At 47.3% G+C, this 25,939-nt stretch overlaps 1 protein-coding gene across 18 annotated transcripts in view; it reads right to left on the minus strand.

Annotated features, from left to right (window-relative positions):
* The window catches only part of LOC128902166 (thioredoxin), a 37,453-nt gene extending 22,243 nt beyond the window's left edge, over window positions 1-15,210 (minus strand). For 5 of the 18 annotated variants that reach the window (XM_054184609.1, XM_054184605.1, XM_054184606.1 and 2 more), the window contains exons 1-4: window positions 14,801-15,023; window positions 9,201-9,305; window positions 8,493-8,552; window positions 7,617-7,682 (exon numbers count right to left, since the gene is read on the minus strand). In XM_054184609.1, the coding sequence (XP_054040584.1) occupies window positions 7,617-7,682; window positions 8,493-8,552; window positions 9,201-9,305; window positions 14,801-14,824 (255 nt within the window). In that variant the 5' untranslated portion in view covers window positions 14,825-15,023. Of the gene's footprint in view, window positions 1-5,862; window positions 6,084-7,616; window positions 7,683-8,492; window positions 8,553-9,200; window positions 9,306-14,800 lie in introns of those variants that run through there. The other 13 variants (XM_054184612.1, XM_054184614.1, XM_054184613.1 and 10 more) reach the window with 8 other exon arrangements.
* Between the last annotated feature and the right edge of the window lie 10,729 nt (window positions 15,211-25,939).

Below are 25,939 nucleotides of genomic sequence, written 5' to 3' on the forward strand. Positions count from 1 at the left end.
GTGAAAACAGGAAGCTATTCCTGGAGTGCATTGCTGCCTCCTGAGCTTCTGTCATGTTCCTCCAGGGTGGGTGCCCACAGGAGGGGCCAGAACAACATAGCCCAGCCACAGCGTCCATTCTCACATGACTCCTGTTCCCCAGCTGAATCAAATCCAACCTTAAACCCCCAGCATCTCTGATGCAGCCTGTATTGAGGTGAGCAAGACGTACCTCAGATCCTCTGCTCTTACCCCGCTCCCACTACCTGTAGCTGTTCATCTCTCCCACCCCCACTCTGCTAGACAGCGTAAGGTCCAAACAGGTCCCTCACAGCTTAGCTTGCCCCATTACTTACAGCATGGGGAGATGCCTCCTGTCCCTGTCCTCAGCCCCTCACCACTAGCTGAACACGGGCTCTTTGTCCTAGCAAGCAGAAAGCCTTTGGGGCCATCCTGCTAAGCGATGCTAGAACTGACCACTGCATTTCCCTTATCAGCAGGCTTCACAGTGCCGAAGACAGTTCATGGCACCAGCCCTTGCTCTTCTCCCAGGCTCCTCTCTCAGAGGAACTAGAAACAGATGCAAAGAAAAGTGAAAAAACAGACTCGATTGCTTCCCTGGGGAAATGTCATGGACTGACTCAAGTGGAAGGGAGGTGACCTGAGCTTGGTCTAAAACACTTCCTCCGTGGATGCAGTTGGACCCAATGCTTTTCCCCCTCCCTAGAGTCTGTTCACACCTCTGCTACATCCCCCACCCCCGCAGTTGCTCCAGTTCCCAGGCAGAGGGTGCCACCTGGACAGTGGGAAATCACCGCCCTTGGATTCTCCTCTAGCCCATTACCTAGAGATACTACCATTACCCAAGCACTATCAGAGAGGGAAAACCACAAGGCATTCCCAGAGCCAGCGAGACTATAAATATATGTATAAACATGGACAGTCACTGACTGCCACCTTGTGGAGATTTGCATTTATCACAAATCTGTCTTCAGCTGCAGGTAGAGATAAAGCTTCATACAGATCCCATGCATTCTTCACCTTCTCTGCCTAGCAGCCTAAACCATCTCAGCTTTCCCTCTCCAGATGAGGAAAAAAAAAATAAAAATAATTTCATGTGGATATTCTTCCCTGACATCTCCACAAGACTTTTTCAAGTTCCTCAAAGTCATCTAGTTGATCCTTATAAAATCTGGAGGCATCTGACTGGGTATGCATCTCACCTGCACAAAACCTCCACTGAAAATAAGGATGCCACAGTATAGTTCAAACACCACTCAACTAAACTGAGTACAGTGCCCACTGCCTCCCCAGAGCTCCTTATCTGACTCTTCTTCCTGACATACCTTTGTGCTTGGTCTTCTGACCAAGGAAGACCTACAGAGAAAGGTTTCAGAGCTGGGATGGAGTTGGTATACAGTTGTTACTTCAGATGAAGCACAGAGACTCCATGCCATGGCCTTGTGCCCTCTCAGTCCTGCACTGCCTGTTGTTGGCATGTCAATGCATTAGGTTGACATGGGAATGTTTGGGTAGTGGGCTTTTTTGGTAGTGAGTAAAAAGAAGGGCTGCAGGGGTAGCATCTGTGAGAAGATACCAGAAGCTGCCACCACATCAGACAGACAGACAGACAGCTCCAAGAGGCTGGCCAAAGCTGAGCCCTCGTGATAACATATTTGAGAAAGGGTAAAAAAAATACTAAAGCTACACAACAGCAGCAGCGAGAGGAACAAGAGCGTGAGAAAAATCACCCTATAGACACAAAGGTCAAGGAAGAAGGATGGAGCAGCACAGAAGGTGCTGCAGGCACAAGAGGAGATACTCCCCTGCAGCTCATGGTGAAGACCATGGTGAGGCAGGCTGTCCCCCTGCAGCCCATGGAGGTTAACAGTGGAGCAGCTGTCCACCTGCAGCCTGTGCAAGGCCCCACACCAGAGCAGGTGGATGTTTCCAAAGGAAGCTCCAGCCCATGTACAGCCCACAGAGGAACTGGGTCCTGGCAGGACTTCTGGTCTGTGGAGAGGAGCCCACACTGGAGCAGGTTTTCTGTCAGGACCTGTGGCCTATGGGGACTCACAATGGAACGGTCCATTCCTGAAGGACTGTATCCCATGGACCCCACACTCAAGCAGGGGAAGAATGTGAGGAGGAAGGAGCAGCAGAGACATGTTATGAAGTGACTGCAACCCCATCACCCTGCACCACTCAGGGGTGGGGAGGTGGAATAATCAGGAGTGGAACTAAGCCTGGTAAGAAGGGAGAAGGTAGATTTGTTCTGATTATCCTACTCTGTTTAATTGCAATAAATTTCCGCAAGGTGAGTCCCTTTTGCCTGTAACTGTTGATTGCTGAGTGCTTTCTCCTATCCTTAAGTCCAGCCACGAGCTTTTCTGTCATTTCCCTGCTCTGTCCAGCTGAGGAAGGGAGCAATCAGAGGGGCTTGGTGGGCACCTGGCAGCCAGCCAAGGCCAACCCACCAGTCAGTCCTTCCCACCCCTCACCCAGGGCCAGGGACCAGCACTACAAGTTGGTCTAGCAAAGATTTCACCAGCACGTTCCTCCAACCAACTCCTTGGGTGGCTGCAAGTTGCACATCTCAGAGCATAGCACTGCGGAGCTGCTATGCCAGTTGGTTGGCATCGCTAAAACCACTGAAGTTGTTTTTTAGTCCTTGCTAGATCCAGCTAGTTTTGATGTATGAACAGTATGAATTGAAATGTTAGAATAATTAAAATACTCTTACTGGAATCATTCAGGGGGCAATACAAGTCTGACTTCATTCAGGTCAAGGAAAGAATGAAGAGCAAATGGTTAACGGGAGCTGAAGTTCAGCCGACTGCTGCAAGAGATGTGGAAGAGGTCTGCAGGTGGTTAAGCGAATCCTTCCACATGCATGACGGCAGTTCCAGAACACATGGATGGACTTAAGAAGTGTCACTATGTCACTTCAAGCTAATCAAGCACAGTTCCCTTGTCCACTCACAGTCACCTCTTGGCCCTCCCTTTCATGATAAGTTGGTCCTCTCATTAAGCTTAGTCATTCCAGCCACGTGTTCCAATTGCTGTGTGCAAGGAAGTACTGCTCTTCCCATTGGCCAGCCCACTGTAAGAAAGCAAGCTGTGTCACAGGCTGCGGACAAAAACATCTTGCTCTACTGGTTTGACAGCAGTCAAGGCACAGATCCCAGCCATTTCATAGCCAAATGAAACAGACTGCAGTCATTACCTGAGGGGAGGAGAACTTCTTCCCAAAGCACTTACTCCGAGAAGAAACATTTATATGTTGTTTCTTCTCTGCCACATACATCAAGGTTCTTCCAAACATTCAAGTCAGGTGGCTATCTACCACTTCCCTTTAAAGGCATCTGTTCAGATCACTGCATCAAAGCAATCAGCTCTGTTCATGCAAACAGCAGATCACAGAGTTCAATCAAAGACTGACTCTGCTGCACTGCTGTCTGGCATATGGTAATTCTGGTCTCACTCCCCCTCATGAAAAACAAGCAAAAAAAAAAATACCAAGTTCTCCAGGGTATTACTTACTGCCCATGTGACAGGGCACTCGGCCTGGGTTTTAGCATGGCTACTTGTACCCATTCCATTTAGGGCAAAACCTTTGCTACATCTAGGCTTTGTTAAAGACTGACACCCCATGTTCAGGCCTGTTAGAAGACTCAGCCCAGTTCCCATCCTGAACTGGGGTTCTCGCCTCCCAGCAGGGGCACTGTCTCTGTAGGAACCAAGACTCCTTACATCAGCTAGGTATAACCATTAGGCTTTGCTTTCCATCGCCCATAATGACAAGGACCAACTTCAAACACTCAAATTCTGGCATAACTATGCACATTAAGAGAGTACGCTTGCTGGTTCCTTTAAAGGGAACATTTCCCTAACACACAGATCCTCACTGCATAATCCTCAAAAGAGCCAGGCCTTAGAGAACACCTCCTTCCAAATAAGGCCCACATGCCAGTTCTCAAAACAGGAAGACGCTGCAGCACAGGCAGCTGAAGACTCACTGCACTTGCGAGAACTGTTCTACAACCTCAGTTTCAGCACAAGAGTTATTCCAGCCTTCTGATCCTTCCCAATCCTATCTTGAATTTACAGTCACTTCTTTGTCACCTGGGACTTTCCAGGCTATTATAGAGTGGCATCTTATCATGGCAGTAAACAAGGCATTAAGTCAAATTCAATACAGGAGCAGCATTTCCCATTAACTGCACCTTTCCCCTGCTGCAACAACCTGGTCTGGTGTCACCCTTCAGCAGAAATACTGTATGTTACTCATATGTTGCAGCACATCTTAGTAGCTTCCTTATTTCTTAAGGACAAAGCTGGATTTTAGGGGCTCCTCCCGCACTTCATCTGGACTTTTCACCAGGATTTTGAAAGCCTTTCTTGCTCCCAGCTACTGCCCAGAGGCAATAAGCAGGCCACCCAGGAACTGCTTTTACAAGCAATGCTTGTTTGCAGATGGTGTGATATTAATGGTGCAGTACTTGTTCCAGCTTCTTTTTATTTTCTCCCCAAAAGTCTGTCCATGGCACCACTGGGGGTAGTGGTTACCCACTTACCTGTGTGAACAGATTTTTAAACACACAGCTGCACTCCTCAAATACTCAGAGCTGCACAGAAAGCATTTTGCATGTCCTCCTCCTTGCATAATCACAATCCAGATCCTACCTCCAAGAGGATCCTTGATGCCTTACTCTCAACTAAAGGGTGTGGTCACTTTGTGGACTAGAAAAATCTTGTTTCAAATAGGGAACATACACAGCAAGCTGTTGAGGGCCTCCAGTCCTCAAAAGCCAGGAAATTCATGCATGCTTGTGAAATGAGTGTAAGGCTGAGTCACACATGAGCTCCCCACCACAAAGACAAGAGGCTCACTCATTCCACATTGTCTGCATACGTAGCAGGAAGTCTCGCTTTTTCACCAGTGATACTTGATGAACAGCACAGCTCACCTAGCCCTAACCACCGCATTGGGCATTGCTGCTAGCTACAGCCCTGCTTCATTATTTACTGAATTCTTACTCAGGACAACACCCAAGCCAGCAAGAATGCCATTTTGATATGGTGGCAAAACACAGCAGTTCCCCTTGGTAACTCTGGGAAGAGTCATTGAACAATATACAGACACCAGCAGGTCAGCATTAATCTAGGCAACCCAATGCAGGCTGCAGGAATGCAGAGTCCAGGTTAAGTGTCCACTATGTTCTAAGAATGCAATAGTGCAATCAAATGAAGAGGAGAAGAATGCATAAGTCTAAGTTATCCTGGGCCTAAGGCACTAAAAGTTGTACCTCTTCAGTCATTTGTTCCAGATCACTGCCCAGGAAAAAAGCAGCCCTACTTACAGACTGAAAATACTTTGCTACTAATAGAACCAGAAGGTACACCAATGGCAAGGCAAAACTGGAGGCAAAAAGGCAGCAGCTCCATGTCCAACCTTACACTTCCATGTAGGATTGATATTATGTTCTGATACGCCAAGCCTTAGTTTTGAAATCTAAACTGAGGCTTAACAGTTTTTAAAAGAATCTTTAGCTAAAGAGGAATGAAAAAAAGAACGTACCCCACCGAGTCACCATCCTCTTCTCTACCACTCCTAAACTTCCCCTTCTGTATCTGCAAGTCAGACTGCCACTATTCAGATTATAGCCTGGTGACTACCACCTGAGTAAGGTGGCAGCAGACTTCTAAAGCAACTGCGCTACCAATGCAACACAATTTTCCACCCCTAGTAATAGATCAGGGAGCAGTTGACAAAGTCTTTTATATCCAGACAGTACTTCTTTAATACAAAAAAACCCAACACCTTGATGACATCACAAAATTCCTCACATTTTCATTCAAACACAGGGCAATATCCAAAAGTGAAGAACTTGCACTTTATTGTACTCTTTTACATAGATTAAATGATGGAAATATCCCCTTGGTCTAGCTAGCTTGCTTAGATTTTTTTTTGAAGTAGAAAAGTTGCAGGCTATAATTTAGCCGAAGCAGTCATGCTTCAATGTCTCCATGGCTGGAGACTAGACTAGACTTTTAATGGTCTCTTCCAGCTTCTCTTTATTGGCCCCCGAGAACTCCTGCACCTGTAAAGAGAGATTGATTTTTAGAACCATTGCATTCAGTGCTTCATAACATAAAGACACATATACATCTATTCAACTCTGCTACACCTAAAATTTTTTCATACCCAAAACAGGGAGTATTTCTACAGATGTTCATCTACTCATCTCCCACTCAACTCAAAAACAAGAGTCTATCAAGAATCACTTCCAGACTACCACTGCTGGAACCTTCTACAAGGGAAAAGATAACTGACCCTGAACAAACATCAAGTCAGACTCCAATGCAGTCTTGAAGAGACTCTGGAGATCACTGCACAGCAGAGGTAGCTCAAAGCTACCCTTGGGTGGCTCAGGACCCTCACCAATCAAATTCTGGAAGGACTGCTCCAAATGACCTGTCCCTTAGCTTGGCTTCTGTGAGAACTGTCCTCATTGCAACTTACACAGCAGAAAGACAAAGCCAACATTCATGTCTCAAAACCAGTGGCTCTCTCTTCCAGTACCTACAGGGGTGCAAGGTACAGAGAAGACTGCACTACAGGCCATGAAATTGCTCACTCAGTACTCAGGTGTCCAGAGAACTGCCAGGGTGACCCAAAACAAAAATCCACACAACAGGGTTAAGCATAACACATTCACACACTGTCATGTCATAATCACAATTCTTCCAATTACATTATGAAGCTGTGAAGGTTTACCCTGAGAAAACTGTTAAAGGTTATTACTCATGACTTGGCCACATATTAAACAGGACTGAAGGTCACCTGACACTCACTTTTCAAGTCACAATTCCAATGCCTTCAGACATGAAGCTTCCACACCAGTATTGTTTTACTTTAGAAAAGCCTACCTTCAGCCAGCTTGACAAACTAAAAAGCCCACAATAACATATTTAGCTCAGCAATTCTTTGCTTCAGCAGATAACCATTCACAACTACCCTGCACAGGCAGGTCACTATGCCGTCAGAGAGCATGGTCTGCATCTCATATCATCCACCTCTTGGCAGAGCAGGCACAAGATCTCTGTTCAGTCCTCTGATGGGGACAGGACCTCCAGTGCACAGGTTACACAGCCTCTACGTAAAAGCACCCAAGCAGTTGTTTCAGCTGTGTGTACATTCAACCACGTTAGAGACTTCTGTTTGGGTGGGATTCTATGTGCATATGTAGTCATGTTTCTGCTTGAACATGAGCTGCTTCCAGAGAACAACTACTAACCAAGATCAGTAGTAAGCAGGGTGCTAGGCAAATGGAAGTCTTAACACAGACATCTAACCCCACTAACCTCTCATGAAGCTCTGCCTGTAAGACTGACCTGTAACACTAACTCACTTCACCACCCGTGAACAATAAGGTTTGCTTCACCAGTTAACTGATGGTCCATGTTACATTTGCTGCAGCACTAAGATGAACTTGCTTGCTCTCAGGAGTGTCTTAATGCCAGTGGTGCCCCAGACATATTTCCAAGAGAAAAAAGGCTATGTAGTCTGACATTCCCCATCTTCTTTCAAGTGTTTAGCTTGCCCGCTCCAGTTCCAAAAGAGGAGAGCCTACCTTCTTTCCATTCTTGTAGAACTGGAACGTTGGCATGCACTTCACATCGCAGTGTGTAGCCACATCCTGGAAGGGACAGAAAACAGTCTTCAGCTGTGCATGTCTGAAGGATGTTACATTTAGAATCCACTAGCTGCCTTTTGTTTAGGTGACAGGGCAAAGTCATTACTGCTCAAAATGAAGAAAAAGCACTTCTGGTAGCTCATCACTAGCAAAAACAGTGCAGTCTTAACATCTCCCTGAAGCTTGAAAGATCCTCCCTTCAGCATTTAATTCATGCAATAGCAAAACCATTTATTATACCTGTACTGTGTTTGGAAAAAAACACTAGACCTCTGCATCAAACAGATGACTATTTGTAAGGCTCAAAAGCCCTACATCAACTCTTGTGTTTCACCCGGACATTGTCCAAGTACCTATCTGACGTTGCTAGAACTGCTACACAGCAGACATTTTAGTGCACTTAAGACATGAAAGAGGACATAATGCGAAAAGCAGCAGAGACTAGACGGACCACCAGACAGTTGTGAGCCATTAGTTTTAGGTAAGATTGCATCAAAGCAGCTAAGGCCTTAGACTAACACTCCCTCACACAGTAAGGGCTCAGTGCTCCAAGTTATCTAACATATGCCATAGGGCTTCAAGTCTGCAGATAACCAAGGCAGTTTGTTCTGTTCAGGTACAAATCCTCTAAAAATTCATCCTTCCCAGTGTAAGTGCTAAACCCCTATCTATGCTTCTCAAAATTGAAGTAATCTCTCATTTTGTTTCAGTATTTACAAGGACATACAAATAAAATAATAAAAAAAAAGTTCTTCATTGTCACTTGTGTAGAACTCATTAGCTGCCTTCTGTCAGCACTAGCCTGGACCATACCTGGGCATCATCCACATCAATCTCGATGAACACCACATCGCCATACTTCTCACACAAGCTCTAGAATGAAATAAGAAACTACAAAGTTAGTGTTGCAGGAAAGCGTTCTTTTAAGACACAATCATGTAAATCATAAGGCAGGTGCAGCTCATTCCCCAGTGAAACTAGCCTTGTTACCTCAAAGCAACAATGTTACTGACCAGAACAAAAATTTTATTTTCTGCTCCAATATCTGGAAGAGTGTGTTGGAACTTGTTCAAACATAGCACCCATAAAGAAGACTCAAATATCCCAAGACATAGGTGAAAGGCTTTCTCTTACAGCTTATCTTGTACTTTACCATGAGATAACACTGCCACCTAAACACAGCTGGAATGATTACAACTGTATGCAGAAGGACAAGCATTGTTTCCACTCCATATCCCACCACTTTAGGGACCTAAAGTTGCATTGCCTCTAGACCTAAGACACATGTAAGCATTAGAACATCAAAAGCTAAAGAGCATTTGAGCTCCCAGCTATATCAAAGGTCAGTATATTGAACTTGATAGTCTCTTAAGTAGATACTTCTGTGATTTCTCCCTTTTCCAGAAAATGGTGGCAGTTACATGTGGCAAAAGGAAGTTTCCTCCATGTTATCATCAAGCAACAGAAGACATTTGTATATACTTTAATACAGTTGCCAATAAAAACAGAAAGGCTACTTACGTGGAAAAAGGGCTTGATCATTTTGCATGGTCCACACCATGTGGCAGAGAAATCAACTACTATAAGCTTCTCACCAGCAGATTTCAGTTCTGCCTCAAATTCAGACTATAAAAAAAAAAGAATTCAACACATTAGTGATTTTTCTCATCATTTCCAAAACAATCCAGACTAATCCCAAAGCTAGTTTGCTCTCAGCCTTAACACAGTAACAATTTTGGTAGCTCTTTAAACATTTCACTTAACTGGGGTATTTGTACCATCATGCAAGTGCTTCAGTATGAATTGCTTTCATCAGTGCTAGCATCAGCCAGTGTCTTACAACTCTTCAATTAGAAAAGCTCACAATGCTCAGTCACCCCAACTCACTGAAAATTGTGCAAACAAAGGCTAGAAATTCATCTGGTAGCTCTGTTTAGTGCTACCCCCTGAATGTGATCCTTATGGGTTTTAATAACCCATTTTCTCATTTCTGCCTTGGCAGAAGACTTCAATTTTCTTCTGGGACAGACTTTCCTCTGTAGAATTTGAAAAGGACACAAGCCTTTGTACACTCCTGCAGTCTGATGCCTTTTCCAATCAATGGCAAACATAAAAGTGATGTTGTGTGATTTACTCTACAGCATGTTTTCTAAAGCAAGCTCATAGGACAGTTATTTTACTTATTTTGCCAAGTGAACTGACATGTAACATCACTAGCCAAAGCAATGCCACACATACAGACTACAGAAGTAACACACAATACTTATTCAGAGCTTCAAGTCCATTTGATGCACTTTGTCACACCTATCATTTTTTTGAATTTACACCCCATTAACCATGCTTTCTGGTCAAAAAGTGAGTATTTTAGCAGAACTGAAAGACATAAAAAGCAAATACTTGCATGCCAGCAAGAGGCAAACAGGTATCTCCTAGCACAGAGCTACTTCCTGACAGTTTCTTTTCCAAAGCAAGTACAAGCCACTTCAACATTCCTTAACTTTACTCATGGCAATGCAAGCTTTAGGAGAGCTGTTAATATAACTTAATTTCAGATTATGCACATGAAAGATAGCTGCTTTACTCTCCCCAACTCAACAGACCAGAGCATTAGAGTTCTGTCAGCAGCAGCTAACTGAAAGCAATATGGTTACTGCCACATGTACACAGTGGTTGGTTCCGCAGTGCAGGCGTTAACTAATGCCACGTTCTGCAACCAGTCACAGTAAGTTGATACTTGATTCTAGTAAGCTATTCCCCCCATTAAAGAAAGCCACAGAGGTGAGAAGCCAAGAGTACGCACAATTAAACTGGTCATGAGTATATTTAACAAGCAAGCAGAGGGCCCTACACCAACATTCTTATGTATAAACCTACATGAAAGTCTTCGTAAGTTCCTGTAACTTCAAATATACCCAGCATTACATCTCCCTGTTGATAAGACATTTTCCCTCCCAAAGTAGCTATTTTCAGAAATGCAGCCTCCATGTGTTGAGTTCTTCCATCCTTGCATCTTGGATATTCTGAGTGATCTTACCCTGCTGTAAGATCAGTAGCTAACACTCCGCACCACCTACTCTCAGTCTGAAAGAGACAGGAACAGGAAGTTTTCCTGTCTCTCCACATTCCCCTACTCCCGTACTGACATAGTTTGTATTCCTGCACCCCAGCCCCAAAAGTACCCCATTCTCACCAACAACGCTCAATTTCCCTGTACACAGCAATCCATGCTACCTGCTCCCTGCAACTACTTATACCACAGGTTAGTCAGTCAAGCTTCACTCCTCCCCACCTTCAAATCCTACAGCTTACTTTTTGGTATAGCTTCTCACACCTCTGCATTGTAACATCACCAGCTCTTTACCAATTCCACTTCCTGCACCTGCCAGTTCGGCCTTTGTCTTCTTACCCTTAAGTCTTCAGTCCAGCTGCATAACTACTGTATTCTGCAAAAGAAAGTCCAGCCCTGGGATGTGCTCATCATTATGACCACACACCTTAGGTTTGCTATTCCAGAAACAAAGGGAAAGTGGGAGGGCAAAGGGCATGATACCTACAGTTGGTCACACACCATGCACCACTGGAGACCCAGTCCTGACTACAATCAGATGTTGCCTTGCAAGTCATCTCTAGTATCAGCTAGAATTGCTGTGGGAGAGTGAAAAGAGATGCAGGGTCAAAAGGTCCTTGCTCTTGCAAGTTAAGAAATACTGAACTAGGGAGAAGTCCTGAAAGTTTTCCCAGTGAGCTTAATTTCCCTGGAGGAAGGAAGACAGTAGCAAGGGCAAAACAAGTTACTCAACCTGTTTGATGGACTTCCACAGTTGACTTTCATGTTAACTCTGAAATTACAAGCTTTCATATAAAAACCAGATCATCTTTGCTAACAGAAGAGGAACCTCCCACCACAAGACCATTTGGTCACTCTATTAGAGGATCTTACAACTTTGTTAACCAATATTTTCTTCAGGCAGAACATCACTGGGGGAAACCTCATCAGATGGTTGCTGGTTTGGGGAAATTTTTTGAACATTTAACCACAACCTCCCTGAGCACATGCAAGACCTCATTTTGCTTATATTACCCTCCAGCAGAAAAGCGCATGCTGCATTCAACAAATACACTGGTCCAGGCCTCTGCTTCCAAGGGCCAAGTAAGTGAAAAGGCTATAGCAACGAAAGCCTCTAGTGCAGCAGGGATTCCTAGCATCAAGCAATACCTCAAAATGGAGGCTACTGACCACAAACAGTGCTGAAAGGAGTCTACTGCTCTCAGCAACAGATAGCTTTAATCAAATCTGCCAGATGGTGTGGACCTTTAGTTGTAAACACGATTTCCAACACATATCAACTCACCCTTGAACCTGGAATAAGCCAGTCATCATCTGACTGCCAATGGTTACTACATAATTTAGCGGTTTGTTTGGTTTTGGGTTGGTTTTTTTTTTTTCAGTACAGAAACTAGCATAAACAGACAAATGGTTCAACTGCTTGAACTCCCTAGAAGACTCCACTTCTGAAACTATCATTTGCATCTGAAGCTGCAAACTTTCAATATTTGCTTTGACTCGAACAACAGAGGGGCGGCTAGTGTGAAGACAGAAGCTTTGGCAGGTTTTTAACAGTTTATATACCCCATTAACTTCTGCTATAAAAGGCATTATGTCGCATAGTCAAGCCCTGTTAAAGTTACATGACTCACCCATCTCAAGACCACATATTGAAACCAACTGAAGTACTACTCGTTCTGTCCACTAGTGGGGACTTGAGAGGGACCAGTAAAGCACCCTGAAAATAGCCATTCTTCAGAAGCTGGTCAGTTTCTGAAGAGGTGTGTTAGGAAAGGGGCCAAATCTAGCTAGCTGTCATGCTCACATTAGAGATGTCACTCACAGAAGCTTTTGCAGGTAGTGAAAGAAGAGGTTTTCCTCTTTGTATCAGAAAAGAATAGAAATCTGCTTCACTGAAAAACAGAACTAATCCAGAAATCCCCGTTGCACTGTACTTGAATACGCTGGTGTTAAAATCCTGTTGTCAGCAGGACTGTTGAATCCACCATGGATGAACAACAAAACCGTGCTTTAACTACAGCAGACTATTAATCTATGGTCATAGTTGTGAGGATAATCCACTTAAAGTTAGAGCAGGCTTTTCCTCCAAAACCATGTTTATTGACTATTTTTAAGCTGTTCCAGCCTATACCAAAAAGCTCAATTCTTACTCAAAAAGTTCGCCCCCTTTGTCCCTCCATAAACAGAGAAAGGGGAAGGGGGAGAGACGCAAATCAGAATAGGAATTCCAGGTTGAACTCACACACTGTTCCACCTTCAGGACCTGAATGACACGGCATTTCATTCATCTTAACTTTGAGGAGCTTTCTGCATTCACAGATGTTTAAGCTGTGGTCACAAGAATTAGTATGCTCATGTGTCAGATGTTAACATCTTAAGAGGTCCAACAGGGAAAGCCTGCCATGCTTTTCACTTACGCAGTGAGCTGACTATAGCAGAGCACAGAGCTGACCTGAAGACAAAGAAGACAAAGTTGGATGCCATACAGCATCACTCACAGGCCATTCACAATCAGATCAAACTGACACTTCAACCAAATTTCACATTCAGAATTCAAGACTAGCCCAAGAGTATTTTCCCTGAAATGAAGAGCTCACTAAGTTTGCACAGAATACATTTTTTGAGATTTGGGTTCATAAGTTACAGCTAACAAGTACTGTATTGTTGTCCATCAATCAGGTCAGCTGCTGTGCACAAGACCACATACTATTTCATCACCAGCAGAGTATTCTCCATCTGTTGGTCTAGGCTTTATTACTATTCTGTATCACAAAGCCACAGACACGTTTGTATTCACAGAACCATACAAACAATGAGGTGCTGCCTTAGTGTACTGAACAAGTCAGACAGTACCGTAACAAGGGAAATACTAATTACACCAGCAACTCCTGTTATTTAAGTATAGGAAAAGGCTCCAGTAATTCATAGAACTGCCTAGGTTGGAAGGTACCTTTCAGGTCATCTAGTCCAACCATCAACCTAACTCCGACAAAAACCACCACTAAACCACTTCTCTAAGCACTATGTCTACCCATCTTTTAAATTCCTCCAGGGATGGTGCCTCAACCACTTCCCTGGGCAGCCTGTTCCAATGCTTCATAACCCCTTCAGTGTAAAAATTTTTCCTGATATCTTCTCTAAATCTCCCCTGGCACAACTTGAGGCCTTTTCCTCTTGTCCTGTTGCCTGTTACTCAGGAGAAGAGACCGACCCCCCCACCTTACTATAACCTCCTTTCAGGCAGTTGTAGTGAGCGATAAGGTCTCCCTTCAGCCCCCTTTTCTCTAGGTTAAACAACCCCAGCTCCTTCTGCCACTCCTTGTACGAGTTAATTCTCCAGACCCCTCACCAGCTTCGTTGGCCTTCTCTGGACCTGCTCCAGCACCTGAACTACTTTCGAGTCAGAAAAGCTGGATTCATGTTTTCCATGAACTCCTATCCATAATCACACCAGAACTTAGGCCAGTCTCTACTAAGAGAGCTGCCTGGTCCTCTGCATGCCAGCAGCAGGTAAGGCAAACCGGGACTTCTAGATTAGGGTACCACAGTACCCCGTTATCAGCTTAATAAATGAAACATAACATTTCCTTAATATTTTAAAGGGAGATGAGCAACAATGTGTCATAATATGAAACTACATCACCTCCGTTCTCATCCTGACTATCTGAAACCTTCGGTCGTACAGTTATTCGTTCCCTCCCTGGAGTCTAAGCGCCTCCTCCCTTCAGTTTCCCCCTTTCCCCGCTGCAGCAGTGAAGCAGGCTCCTCCTGCCCGGGCAGCCCGGACCGTCTCCCCGGCGCACAGGGGCTCTCAGCCGCCGGCCTCCGCGGACCAAGGTCTCACCAGGCTCCAGGGCGGCCAAAGGGGGGGGCACCTGCTCGCCTGAGCTGCGGCCGGCCCAGCAGGCCCGCTCCCTCCCCTCGGGGAGGCGATGCTCAGCTCGCCGTCTCCCCCCCACTCTCACGGGGAAAGGGGACGGCGGAGGAGAGAACACGGAGGAGGCCGGAGCCGCCTAGGCGGCCAGGCTGGGGTAAGGCCGCCTAACGGACTCACCAGGCTGCCCACGCTCTTCACCATGGCGGCGGCTCGGCGTTGGGGAGGGAGGTCGGCGGGGAGACGGCTGGCGGTCAGCGGCTAAACGGCAAGAAGGCGGCCGAGGGCCTTGTCCCTGCGTTCTGCTCGGCTCCGGTCCGCTGCGTTCAACCCTACTCCACTCCACCGCCTCCAGCCGCCTCAGCGCTCTCCCGCCGCCGCCCCGGCGCCCTCCTTATATAGCCGTCGCCGCGCCGCGCGCACTCCGCATGCGCAACAGCCGTTACTCCACTTCCCCCCCACCGCTCCGTCCCGCCCCATAGCGCGGGCTCGGCCTCCCCTCAGCGCGGCGGCGGGAGCTCGGTGGCGGCCTGCGCGGGGCGGGTGGATGGCTGAGCCTGGCCTCCTCGCCGGTTGCCTGGGAGGAGCGACAACAGTTACAAAAAGAACCCCAGCAAACAACATAAAGCCGCTGGGCGGTGGAAAAAGTGCTGTGTAACGCTGAGCAGGAAGTGTGTCGGCGCCGTCCCCCACCCCAGCTCGCACGGTGTCCCGCCTCCGCCTCCTCCTCCATCCCCGCCGGCGGGCCGGACCCGCATTACGGGAAGGAGGAGGGCTGGTGCTGCCCGTAACGCTGAGAGAGCATGGCTGTAGCGAGGCAGAGAGGCAGGAAAGGGCCGGATCGGAGGAATAAATCGCTTTTAACTTTTTTTTTTTTTTTTTTTAATTTTCTCCCCCGCCCACCCTCAAAAGCACTGGCCAGGCCAGCAGGGCGGCTCTGTTTCGCTGTGGGTCGCGGGCTTTCTGCAGCACAGAAGCAGTGGCTGATGCGGTTTACCCAGTGGTAAACACCAAAATTAATTTAGATGCTTAGAGACCCTGTGAGCATCTTCAGTATTTCCCTCTTGGAGGGAGTCATCCAGGACCAGAAACAGTCCTCAGAGAAAGCAACTCCTTTCAGCTTTCCCATCCAGGGGGACGCTGTCATGGAAACGGAAATTTCCATTCCTCTCATTTATTTATCTCGTTATTTCCTGTATCTCCATTTATTTGGAGAGGTCCTTCGTTCTGCTGCACACTGCCACCCTGCTGCCCTTCCTAGAGTGTGAAATGGGGCTGTCGCAGCCCCCCTCTCCTTCTGTTGGGCTGGTAGGACTTCATTTTGGAGTATGGGGTTACCGCTCCAGCTCCCACTGCGCCGGACACGGGAAAGGTGATGTTAGCTTTTGTGATACTTGGTGTTGGCTGTGTCACAACTAGGGTATTTCTGCAGGTTTTAGCAGCCGGGTTGCCAGCCCTGTGGAAGGTTTACCCTGGGATGCAACTGAGCAGAGGACAGGTGGAGGAAGGAAGGAGCAGAGGAAGACTTAATGGATGCCTTGGATAAAAAGATGCTTCTTCATTAAGAAAAAAAAAACAAACAAAACAACAAAGGGCAGTTTGTTTTGGATACAGGTACCAACTCATCCCAACAGGATGCACCCTGATACCTTGCTTTGCTTTGTGGTGGACACTGAAAAGCTGATAACACCCCTCACAGACTCAAGGTTGCCCCATGAGATTTGTGTTGGAGATCTCTTAGGTTGCAAATTTGTACTGAGAATAAGACAGTTTTTATTTTGGAAGTTTATTAAGTGTGTGGCTTACTACAGCAGCAGCTCTTTTGAGCACTAGGCTCTTTTTTCTGACCCCGTGGTGCCATCCTGTTTGCTCTTCTCCCTGCTTTTGGGTGTGCAACTTCTGTGTGCACCACGGTGGGCCACCTCCCGCCTAGCCATTCCCAAACCTGGTTTTTCCTACACAAAGCATCGTCTGATGCTTTCCATGCTTCTTCCTCTACCTGTCCCATGCCCTTTTTTCTTTGGTGGCAACACCAGAGGAGCTAGGATGTCTGTGGGTGAGAAGCAGTGCCACGAGGGCTTGGTAGCTCCTGCTGGCTTTGGCTTTTTCTTCCAGCTGGTCCCCGCTGCCCTTGTGTCCATGTGCCCCTGTGGCAGACAGTGCATGCGCCCTGTGCTGCTTTGAGGAGGTGCAGCCTCTGCAGCTGGCTCAGGAGAGGGAAGGCAGGAAAGCCTTATCAGCCAAGGCACGTTGCTTTGAAACCTGCTGCTGGGCAGGATAAAACGATAGAGGAACCCAGACTACCTTCAAAACCCAGCTCCCAAATGCCACTGCTCAGCGCCACGCAACTCTTGCAGAATCTAGTGCAAGCAAAGGAAGGAAACAACCCACCCAGATAATAAATTCCTTAGTGCCGCTTTCTATAGATGCGTGTGGATGGATAACCCGCTGTGAACTTCGAGAAGAGGTGCCTACATGCCGCCTGTCCTCAGATCCCATCTGCGGCCATTTGCCTCCCGGTATGCTTATAGTTAAGTACAAGCTTAGGCATGCAGCAGGTTGAAGTCCAAAAATGTTGCTGTGGGATTGTTGCATGAATGCCTAAAATAACTGGACAAGAATATAATTTGTGAGCTGCACTTGATTCTTAGAGTATATTAGTTACTATCATGACAGCACACAACAAAGTCAAACAGAGGAATGTGGGTCCTCTGTCTGGGGAGAAAAAAATCAGCACACACCCAGAAAACACACCCTGTTTTCTTATTATTTCTGTCTTTTTTTTTTTTTTAACTATGGAGTGTCTCCTTGTTTAGCTCAACAGTGCTGTAGTGTGCTCTCGACTGTGGGGGCTTTTGTTTCTCATGCGCCTACCCACCTTCCTCACAGCCATAAACGCAACATACTTCTCTCTCCTGATTGGTCAGAGAGGGAATGTGGCTGTTAAAAATAAGCAAGTTGACTGTGGGTAAGTTGGAAATTGAACCAATTTTGTGCTTCAGCAAATTGCTATATGCCATGTCATACCCAGAAGTCACTTGATAGGACAGTGAGCCAATAGATGGCTCTCGCCAAATACAGAGGGGAACCAGGAAGCACTTTTAAAGACATGTCTTTGCCCTTCAGGAACATGGTTTTTCTTGCTCCTTAAAGTCAGAGAACGTGGCTTGAGGAACAACAAGAGTAGAAATGCAGTGATGTCTTCAAAAATCAGTCCTTAGATAGTTTCTCTTGTAAAAGCTCTGGAGGCATTGATGAATGCTTATGCCACCCATGCATGATAGGAATGAATTGCTACACTCCTTTGATGTGTGGAAAGGCTGTGGGAGAGAAAGTTGGCAGGTCTGAATTTAGGTGCCCTCAAGTGAATTAATCAGCATCACTTAGATGTAGGCCAGTAAAAAGGGCTGTATTTTTGTAGACGCCATGCACCCCATGACTCTCACAAACATCCAGGAGGGAATTCAATGAAAATTTGACCTCTTTAAAGCTCCTGTGGCAGAAGGCACCTGTTTGTGTTTTTTTTAAAACTCTGCTTGTGCTGATCTCTGTCACCTGTTAGGTGAGAGCAACATGCACCGGCAATGGGGGTGGACTTTGCCTGGAGCTGGCGGTGAATCTTGGTGCACTCAGGGTCAGGCCTGCAGGAGGTTTGGAAGGTTGAACAAATTACATTTTCAGTTCTTTCTGAGCTGCCGGGAAAGGTGGGAAGCAGCGATTCATGGTAGGATGAGCAGTTAAGTAGAGCTTAAATCATGGTGTCCATCTGGATGAATGAGCCAGAGCCGTGGCCTGTGGTCCCAGTGTAATGCTCCTGCAGCCTCTGCCAGCGGCTTTCTAGATGCGTTTCCCTGTCATCAGCCAAGGGCAAGCAAATCTGCTGGGCTTTGGAGACATAGATCTTCTTTCCAGGGCTTGCTTTTGTCTTTTCTGCTTTGCAAGTCAGCATGTGTTGGTGGCTGGAGGAAACACTGTTGAGTGGTGAGACCCACGGTGGGCTGGGGGTCTGCAGCCGGACATCCTGAGGGCGGCATTGCAAAGCATTCACCAACAGAAAGCCACCTCTTGCAGGCTTTGGGCTCGGACACACAGTAGTCACTTACGTTCCATTTTCCCATAGGCATGGGCTGGTGAGCGAGAAAACCTGAAAATAAGGGGAAAAAAAGAGGAAGAACAAACAAAAAGAGAGCAGGGACCCAGATCCAGCACCTTGTGCTAACTTCTAACAAGTTAACCCCTCCAAGCTCCTGTGAGCATATCTAAGACAAACTTCTGTCTCCCAAAACTGCTACTAAGTCAACCAACCACTCAAATGTGTGATGCAGTAAAAGGGGCAGCTATAGGGAATACATTAAGACAGCCGTGGCACAGATGGTCAGTCATGTCCAGCATTAAGCAATGGTGTGGAGAGTTGCAGAAATGAGGAAGCTGCTAGAGGCAACAAGTCCAGTCACAGCTGCATCAGATTTTATCATAGGAAGGCCAGGTTATTTGCTGCTTCCTTACAATGGAAATTAGGAGTGTTGCACCTGGCCCTGACACTGCAACAAAGCACCAGCCTTTAATTGTACTTTCCCTTTCTTTCCAGCCTGCTCTTCTGGAAGATTTTGCTTTTGTAACTGACCTGTTAAAGGTGCAATAAATATTTAATAACTAGATAGGTGTGCTTGGTGTTGTGCCAGCATAAGTCATGGAGCAAACATGCTTCTCTCTCCCAAGTGGATGGACTACCAATGTAATTACCCTGAGTCTTTTCAATGCTTGGTGTAGCACGTCTGGTTAAAAGATGAGATGGGAAGCTGAGGGAAAAATTAGGAGAACAACGATCTTGGCCACAGTTCATTTCTCCTTACCAAGGGGCAATATTGGTCAAACAAGCACTTCCTCCTGAGAGCCAAGAAAAAGTGCATGTTACCCCCATCCCATTCATTATTGCTCCATTTTTAGTAAGTTCTTTGGAGAAAGGAATATCAAAACACTCAAGAGCTGAAGAAAATGGTACTTTTGGGCCTTGTATTAGAAGGAACCTGTTCCTTTCTTTTGAAAGAAACCTTTTGTGAGCTCATCTGGGTTTATGGCATGCTCTGGGTCTCCAGAGAAGAAGGTACCACTAGCACAATGTCTGCAAACACGGGAATGCTCATCTGTGCTCTCTGGCATAAAGGCACTTCAGGTCTTGAGCTGAGAGACTTACACTTATTTTGTAATTGCCTTAAGTATCTCAAACTCAGACTGAGATTTTCAGTCACCTTCTCCATGCTCACAGCCTCCATCCTTCCTCAGGGAGCAGGGCAGGCTGGGGCAAGCACACCTGTGTTTTTCCTAGGGGACCCTGCATTTTTCCTAGGGGGTGCTGCTGGATCTGTCTGCACCCCATTTCCCCCACTCAACATGGGAACAAGACCCTTTGCAGGGCAGGAGGCTAAACACCCAACAGTATTGCAAGATGCTCATGCTGGAGGGCAGCAGTGCCAAAGAGGAAAAGAGAAGTTCAAGGCCTGGCCAAAGCATGAAACTGAAATTTTGCACTTTGCAGTTGCTATACTTGCACTGGGTGCCTGCAAAGTGGGAGGTCAGGGCTGCGCCAAGAGACTCCTGGACAAGAGACAATGAGAGAGTTTTGTCTTTTGGGGGAGATTTGCATTGTCACAGCTTTTTGTCTGGGGGAGAATATGTGCTGGTTTTGCCTGATCATAGGCAAATGCTGTCATGTCAGGACAAGCTGTTGGCGCATATGCGGAAATGTCTTTGAGGAAGCAAGCTGCAAGGAATAAGTGTGTCTGTGGTGTCTGTATGGAGGACAAAAGCAGGCTGGCATGCATTTTGCTTCCAGGTGTAGTGGGTTGACCTTGTCTGGCTGCTGGGTGCCCACCAAGCCGCTCTATCACTCCCCTCCTCAGCTGGACAGGGGAGAGAAAACAGGATGAAAGGCTCATGGGTCAAGAGAAGGACAGGGAGATCACTCAGAAATTACTGTCACGGGCAAACCAGCCTCAGCTTGTGGAACTTAATTTAATTTATTGCCAGTCAAAAGTCAGTGTAGGATAATGACAAATAGGAACAAACCTTAAAACACCTTCCTCCCACTCCTCCCCTCTTCCTGGGCTCGACTGCACTCCCCATTTCTCTACCTCGTCCCCCTGAATGGCACAGGGGTACGGGGAATGGAGACTGTGGTCAGTTCATCACACGTTGTCTCTGCCACCCTTTCCTCCTCAGGGGGAGGACTCCTCACACCCTTCCCCTGGTCCAGCATGGGGTCTCTCCCACAGGAGACAGTCCTCCAGGAACTTCTCCAACATGAGTCCTTCCCATGGTACTTCATGAACTGCTCCAGAGTGGGTCCTTTCCAGAGGGTGCAGTCCTCCAGGAATAGAGTGCTCTAGCATGGATCCCCCCATGGGGTCACAAGTCCTGACAGCAAACCTTCTCCAGTGTGGGCTTCCGTTTCCAGGGGCCCCTAGGTCCTGCCAGGAGCCTGCTCCAGCGTGGGCTCTCCACAGGATCACAGTCTCCTTTGGGCATCCACCTGCTCTGGTGTGGGGTCCTCCACGTTCTGCAGGTGGATATCTGCTCCACCATGGACCCCCATGGGCTGCAGGGGGACAGCCTACCTCACCACGGTCTTCACCACGGGCTGCAGGGGAATCTCTGCTCTGGTGCCTTGAGCACCTTCTCCCTCTCCTTCTCCACTGACCTTGGTGTCTGCAGAGTTGTTTCTCTCACATATTCTCACTCCTCTCTCTGGCTGCAGTTGCTGTTGTGCAGCTGTTTTTCCCCCCTTCTTAACTACATTATCCCAGAGGTGCTACCAGTATTGCTGGTGGGCTCAGCCTTGGCCAGCAGCGGGTCCATCTTGGAGCCGGCTGGCATTGGCTCTGTCAGGCATGGGGGAAGCTTCTATCAGCTTCTCACAGAAACCACCCCTGTAGCCCCCCTGCTACCAAAACCTGTCCATGCAAACCCAATACACCAGGGAATCAGTCCAGTGCTGTCATTCAGAGTTTGTCTGAAATAAGATGAGCACCCAGAGATGACTCATGCATGTAGGCTGCTCTCTGTGTTCTTGGTAGGACCCTGTTCATCAGAGGCTCCTAGGAAATCAACAGGGCCCACCCAAGGACTAGCACATCCCGCTCAGCATTCAGCAGCACAGTCTGCTGAGTCCTCCTGATTTTCTTCATCTTAAATGTAAGTTCTGTGAATGAAATACACTGGCTTGGTGTGTCATCAATGAAGTAACACTCTCATCTGTGTTAAAAGCAGTGCGCAGGATCAATGTCACGCCCGGCTGCTTTGTAAAGCAATATAGAGAAGTTGCAGGCTGTAATTATGCTTAGCTGCCTTCTAAAAGCTTGGTAACAGACAAAAAAAAATTCCATATGCTCCAGAGGCGCGCTGCGGTGGTTTCACTAAGTGTTTGCTCTGACTGCGACCGTTCAGATGTCCTCACATCAAGCCCAGGTCGGATCTCCTGGGTGAACGCTTACTGGTGTAATGCCTTTTGGCAGCCTGCTGCAGCAGAGCATGCTGTGCTGTGTGCGGGAAGCCGCGTGTGAGAAATGGCAGGGGGAAAACGGAGGTTCAGTTCTTCATTTCGCTTTGCATCACATTCAAATTACAAACCAGTGACAATGACAAACTTCGCTTTTGAGTACCTCGTAATGCTGTTCTGCTTTGTTTCTCTTTCTCTCTCTTCAAGCTTCTCCCCCTCACCGGCCTTGCTTTTTTCTTCATTCCTGACCTCTCCTGGGATTTTTTCCCTTCTCCTCACCATGTGCTGTTTCTCTTTGTCTGGAAGTAAAATTGCACTTCTGTGTAGTTCTGAATCTGGTTCACACACTTCCACCTACCTGCACAACCTGCGAGCTGAGGGACCCAGATGTTGGACCGCCAGGCATTTCTTCTGCATAAGCCACAGAGACAACTGGAGACTTTGACCTTCAGCAGTGATACATTTGTCAGAGCTGATTTAAAAATTTGTGGTGTGGTTTGTACGCTGAGGCGAGAGAGTTGTCCAGGGCCTTATCAGGAGGGTGTCTGCCCCTCCGGCACTGCGCAGGCGCTGGGCCACTGCAGAGACGAATACAGCCCCAGGGTCCCTAAGCTGAGAGGACCGCTATGGTGCTCTCTGCGGGAAAGAGCAGTCCCCCAAAACAGAACGTATGCTGGGCGTTGGGTCATCCTCAGTAGCTTCAGAAGGTCAAGTGTGGTATCTTTCTTAGGATCTCCATGATCCAGCTCATTCACGCTCCAGTTGGGACCCTGCAATGGGCTGACCTGGTGTCTGGGGAGATTGTAGCAGTGAGGGACCGGCAGTAGAGTGGAGGAAAAATGATGTAAAGAGAGGGACAAGCTGGCTTTGGGCCTCCATCCCAGGATGTCTGAGGGCCTCCATATTGCCTTATTCCTGGGGTGGCATCACATCCCTCCTGCAAGGTGGACCTTAGAGCACAACAGCATTGCCTCAGCACTGCTTTCTGCCCTTGCACCCATGTCTGTCCCTAGGCTGGGAGGTTGGTGAGACTCTCAAAATGCAGGCGTATTGTTGCTTCTGCGGTCCAGAAAATGTCAGTGTCTCATTTTCTTACCCAAAAATGAGAGCACTCCTTCTCTTGATGCTGGCTTGGGTCAGGGGATGGTTGTGTGTGGATACGGAGCTAAGTTTAAAAAACATATAGCCTGTGATTTCCTAAGGGGTCATTAACAGGAATGTAATCCTCACTGAAGGGAGATGTGCACAAGCTCCAATTTCCGAAAGTACACAGGCAATTGTGTTTCTGTACCTGAACAGGTGATGCTGAAGAGCCTGTGTTTACACTGCAGGAGTGCTCCAGCTGACAGTTTTCAAAGCAGTTGTATTTTTGGATGTGCAAATTATGCAGTATCCAACTGCGACCAGTTTTAGAGTGCAGGGATAGGTGGGAAGATGGTCACCACATCCTGGAAAAACTTAGGCCCGTTGAAGGTACCTGTAATAATGCATTTGAAAAACAGAGCAACCAAAATCGCTAGCCAGATCAAAACAAGTTGAGGCCTTGTCTTGTGCTGAGATGCCCTGAAGCAGGCAGGAACAAACAACACTAGCTGGCTGCCTCATGAGACATGCATTTGCTCACTTGCCTCTTCCACGTGCGTGGAGGTGGCTGTGATTCATGCAATGACAGGAAGGCTTGAGGAACCACACAGCCAGAACCCTAAGATGGAGGAGCCTCCCCCCTAGTCTGACTTATCCATCTCAAGCCACTGCTAAATCTGGGCAGAAGAGACGCTGTAAATGGTGTCACATCCACACTGCTGGCAGGTGTCATCTACTTTCTAAGGTTTTCACAGCTGCCTGGCCAATGCATATGTGGGGCTTGTGGGTCCATGCATATGACCAGGGTGACCACTGGGAGATGGTACCCAAGTGTACGCCTGGTCATATGTCATGCAAATGCCAGCAGTGGGTTTCAGGCATCTGTTGGCACTAGGCGTCCTGTCTATCAGTGCAGAGGAGGAGAGGGAGCCTCCTCCTCAGCAGCCTGGAGGGCATGAGAAGAAGACAAAGCCTTGGCTTTCCCCACCAGATGTGGAGCCCTGTAGGCCAGGCCATTGTTCTCTGCTGGGACCCTCAATAGTTAATGGCAGTGCCTAATCAAAACAGGAGCACTGGGTCATTCTCCACCCTCTCTATAATCAGGCTGAACCCCAGCCTCTGACTGATGGAGGCTTTCAAGTTACTTGGCCGTGCTGCTTGCAGACCATGGGCCTCTCAGTCAAGCTGTGGTCACGCACCCAGTGAGGGTGCAGGGGGACATGTGGACCTTCCCTTCATTTTCTGCGCTGTTGGAAAGGTGAACACTGCCGTGGCCAGTGCTGTCATACCAACTCCCTGACCTGCTGCAGGGCAAAGCATGTGACAGTGATTAACAATGCAGAGAGGTGTAGCTGCTGCTTTTCCTTCCCATTTAACCCCCTCCCATGCATGCCGTCATGTCCTAGACGATGTATCAGACAGCCCACCTCCAGAAACCTCCAAATGAAAAAAAAAAAAATTCAGCTGAGAATGGGACCTGAACATCTGTATGCATCACATGATTCTCATGGGTAGTTAATGTTTACAAGCTTTCTGGCTAATTAACAGGAACCAAACAATTCTGTTTTATTACCATGCAATTTCTTCTCCTGGCAACACCAGAATGACTTATGAGAAGCTTCTGAGAAGTGTGACACTCATTAACAGCCTTTGGACACCCCTGACCTGACAAGAAATGCTTCTGGATGAGGGCAATGCTACTGCCACCAGAGAAAAATGGGCTGGACACCTCTTCCTGGGCTTGTGTACCCTGCTGCAAGGATATGCATCGACTTCTTCCATGGCCACCCCACGTTTGGTGTCGGTGGATGGTGTTGGTGCAGTGGGGGTTTCTGCAGGGGGGGTGCCTGGGGAGTCCACATGGGCTGGTGGGTTTCAGCGTGGTCATCTGCTTTCTGATAAACCCTGGCTTTTCGTGGCAGTGTTGCAGCACTGCACCTGCCACCCACCAGTCCACAGGGATAGATGAGGCATCCTCTTCTCCAAAAAGAGTCCCCCCTGACTGTGGCCTGGGGGACACCCTGTCTCAGTCACAACTGCTTTAAGATTTGGAGATTTTCTTCAGATTTGACCGAAATTCTTGTTGTAAACTGGAACCTTGCCGTGGAGCTCAGCAGGGCCCTTCACTCGCGTTTGTGTTGCACAACGCCAGCATGGCAGCTGTGCTGGACGAGCTCCCTCTGTCCTAGGCTCACGCTTTTGCATCGTATTTATGCATTTTCCTTCTAATGCAATCACAGCCCTAGCTATTTCCCAGCAGCTTCCCCAAGGACAGAAACTTAGCAATACAGAAACTGATAGAAATGCTAAAGTTTTCTCTTTTTTGTCAAGAACTGAAAGAAAAAAAAGGCTGCAGGCAGGAAATAGGGTGATGCAACATAAAGAGAGGAAATTCAAAGTTCTTTTGTGTAGTTCCACACTCTAATTTCAACATTTGCAAGAGAGGCTGCAATGACAGCGTCCAGACATGGAGCTGGTCTAGACAGGCCAATTAATATTTCGGAGTCCTCCGAGCTCTTAACAAGATTAAGGGCTCTCTTGACTCACTTCTCCTTTCAGTGTTGGAATAAAGGCCCAGTTTTTGTCAACAGCCTCTTACAGAGAGCGTGCTGTCATTACAGCAGACTTTTATTTTGGGGGGAGGGTTGTGTGCTAAAAGAAGATGGTCCAGTGGGGGACTCCCTGCTCATGTCAGAGGGAAGCCTGGCCCCATTCCCAAGTGCTATTACTAGGCAGCTTTG

Source organism: Rissa tridactyla, chromosome Z (genome assembly GCF_028500815.1).
Source record: "Rissa tridactyla isolate bRisTri1 chromosome Z, bRisTri1.patW.cur.20221130, whole genome shotgun sequence".
NCBI lineage: Eukaryota > Metazoa > Chordata > Aves > Charadriiformes > Laridae > Rissa > Rissa tridactyla.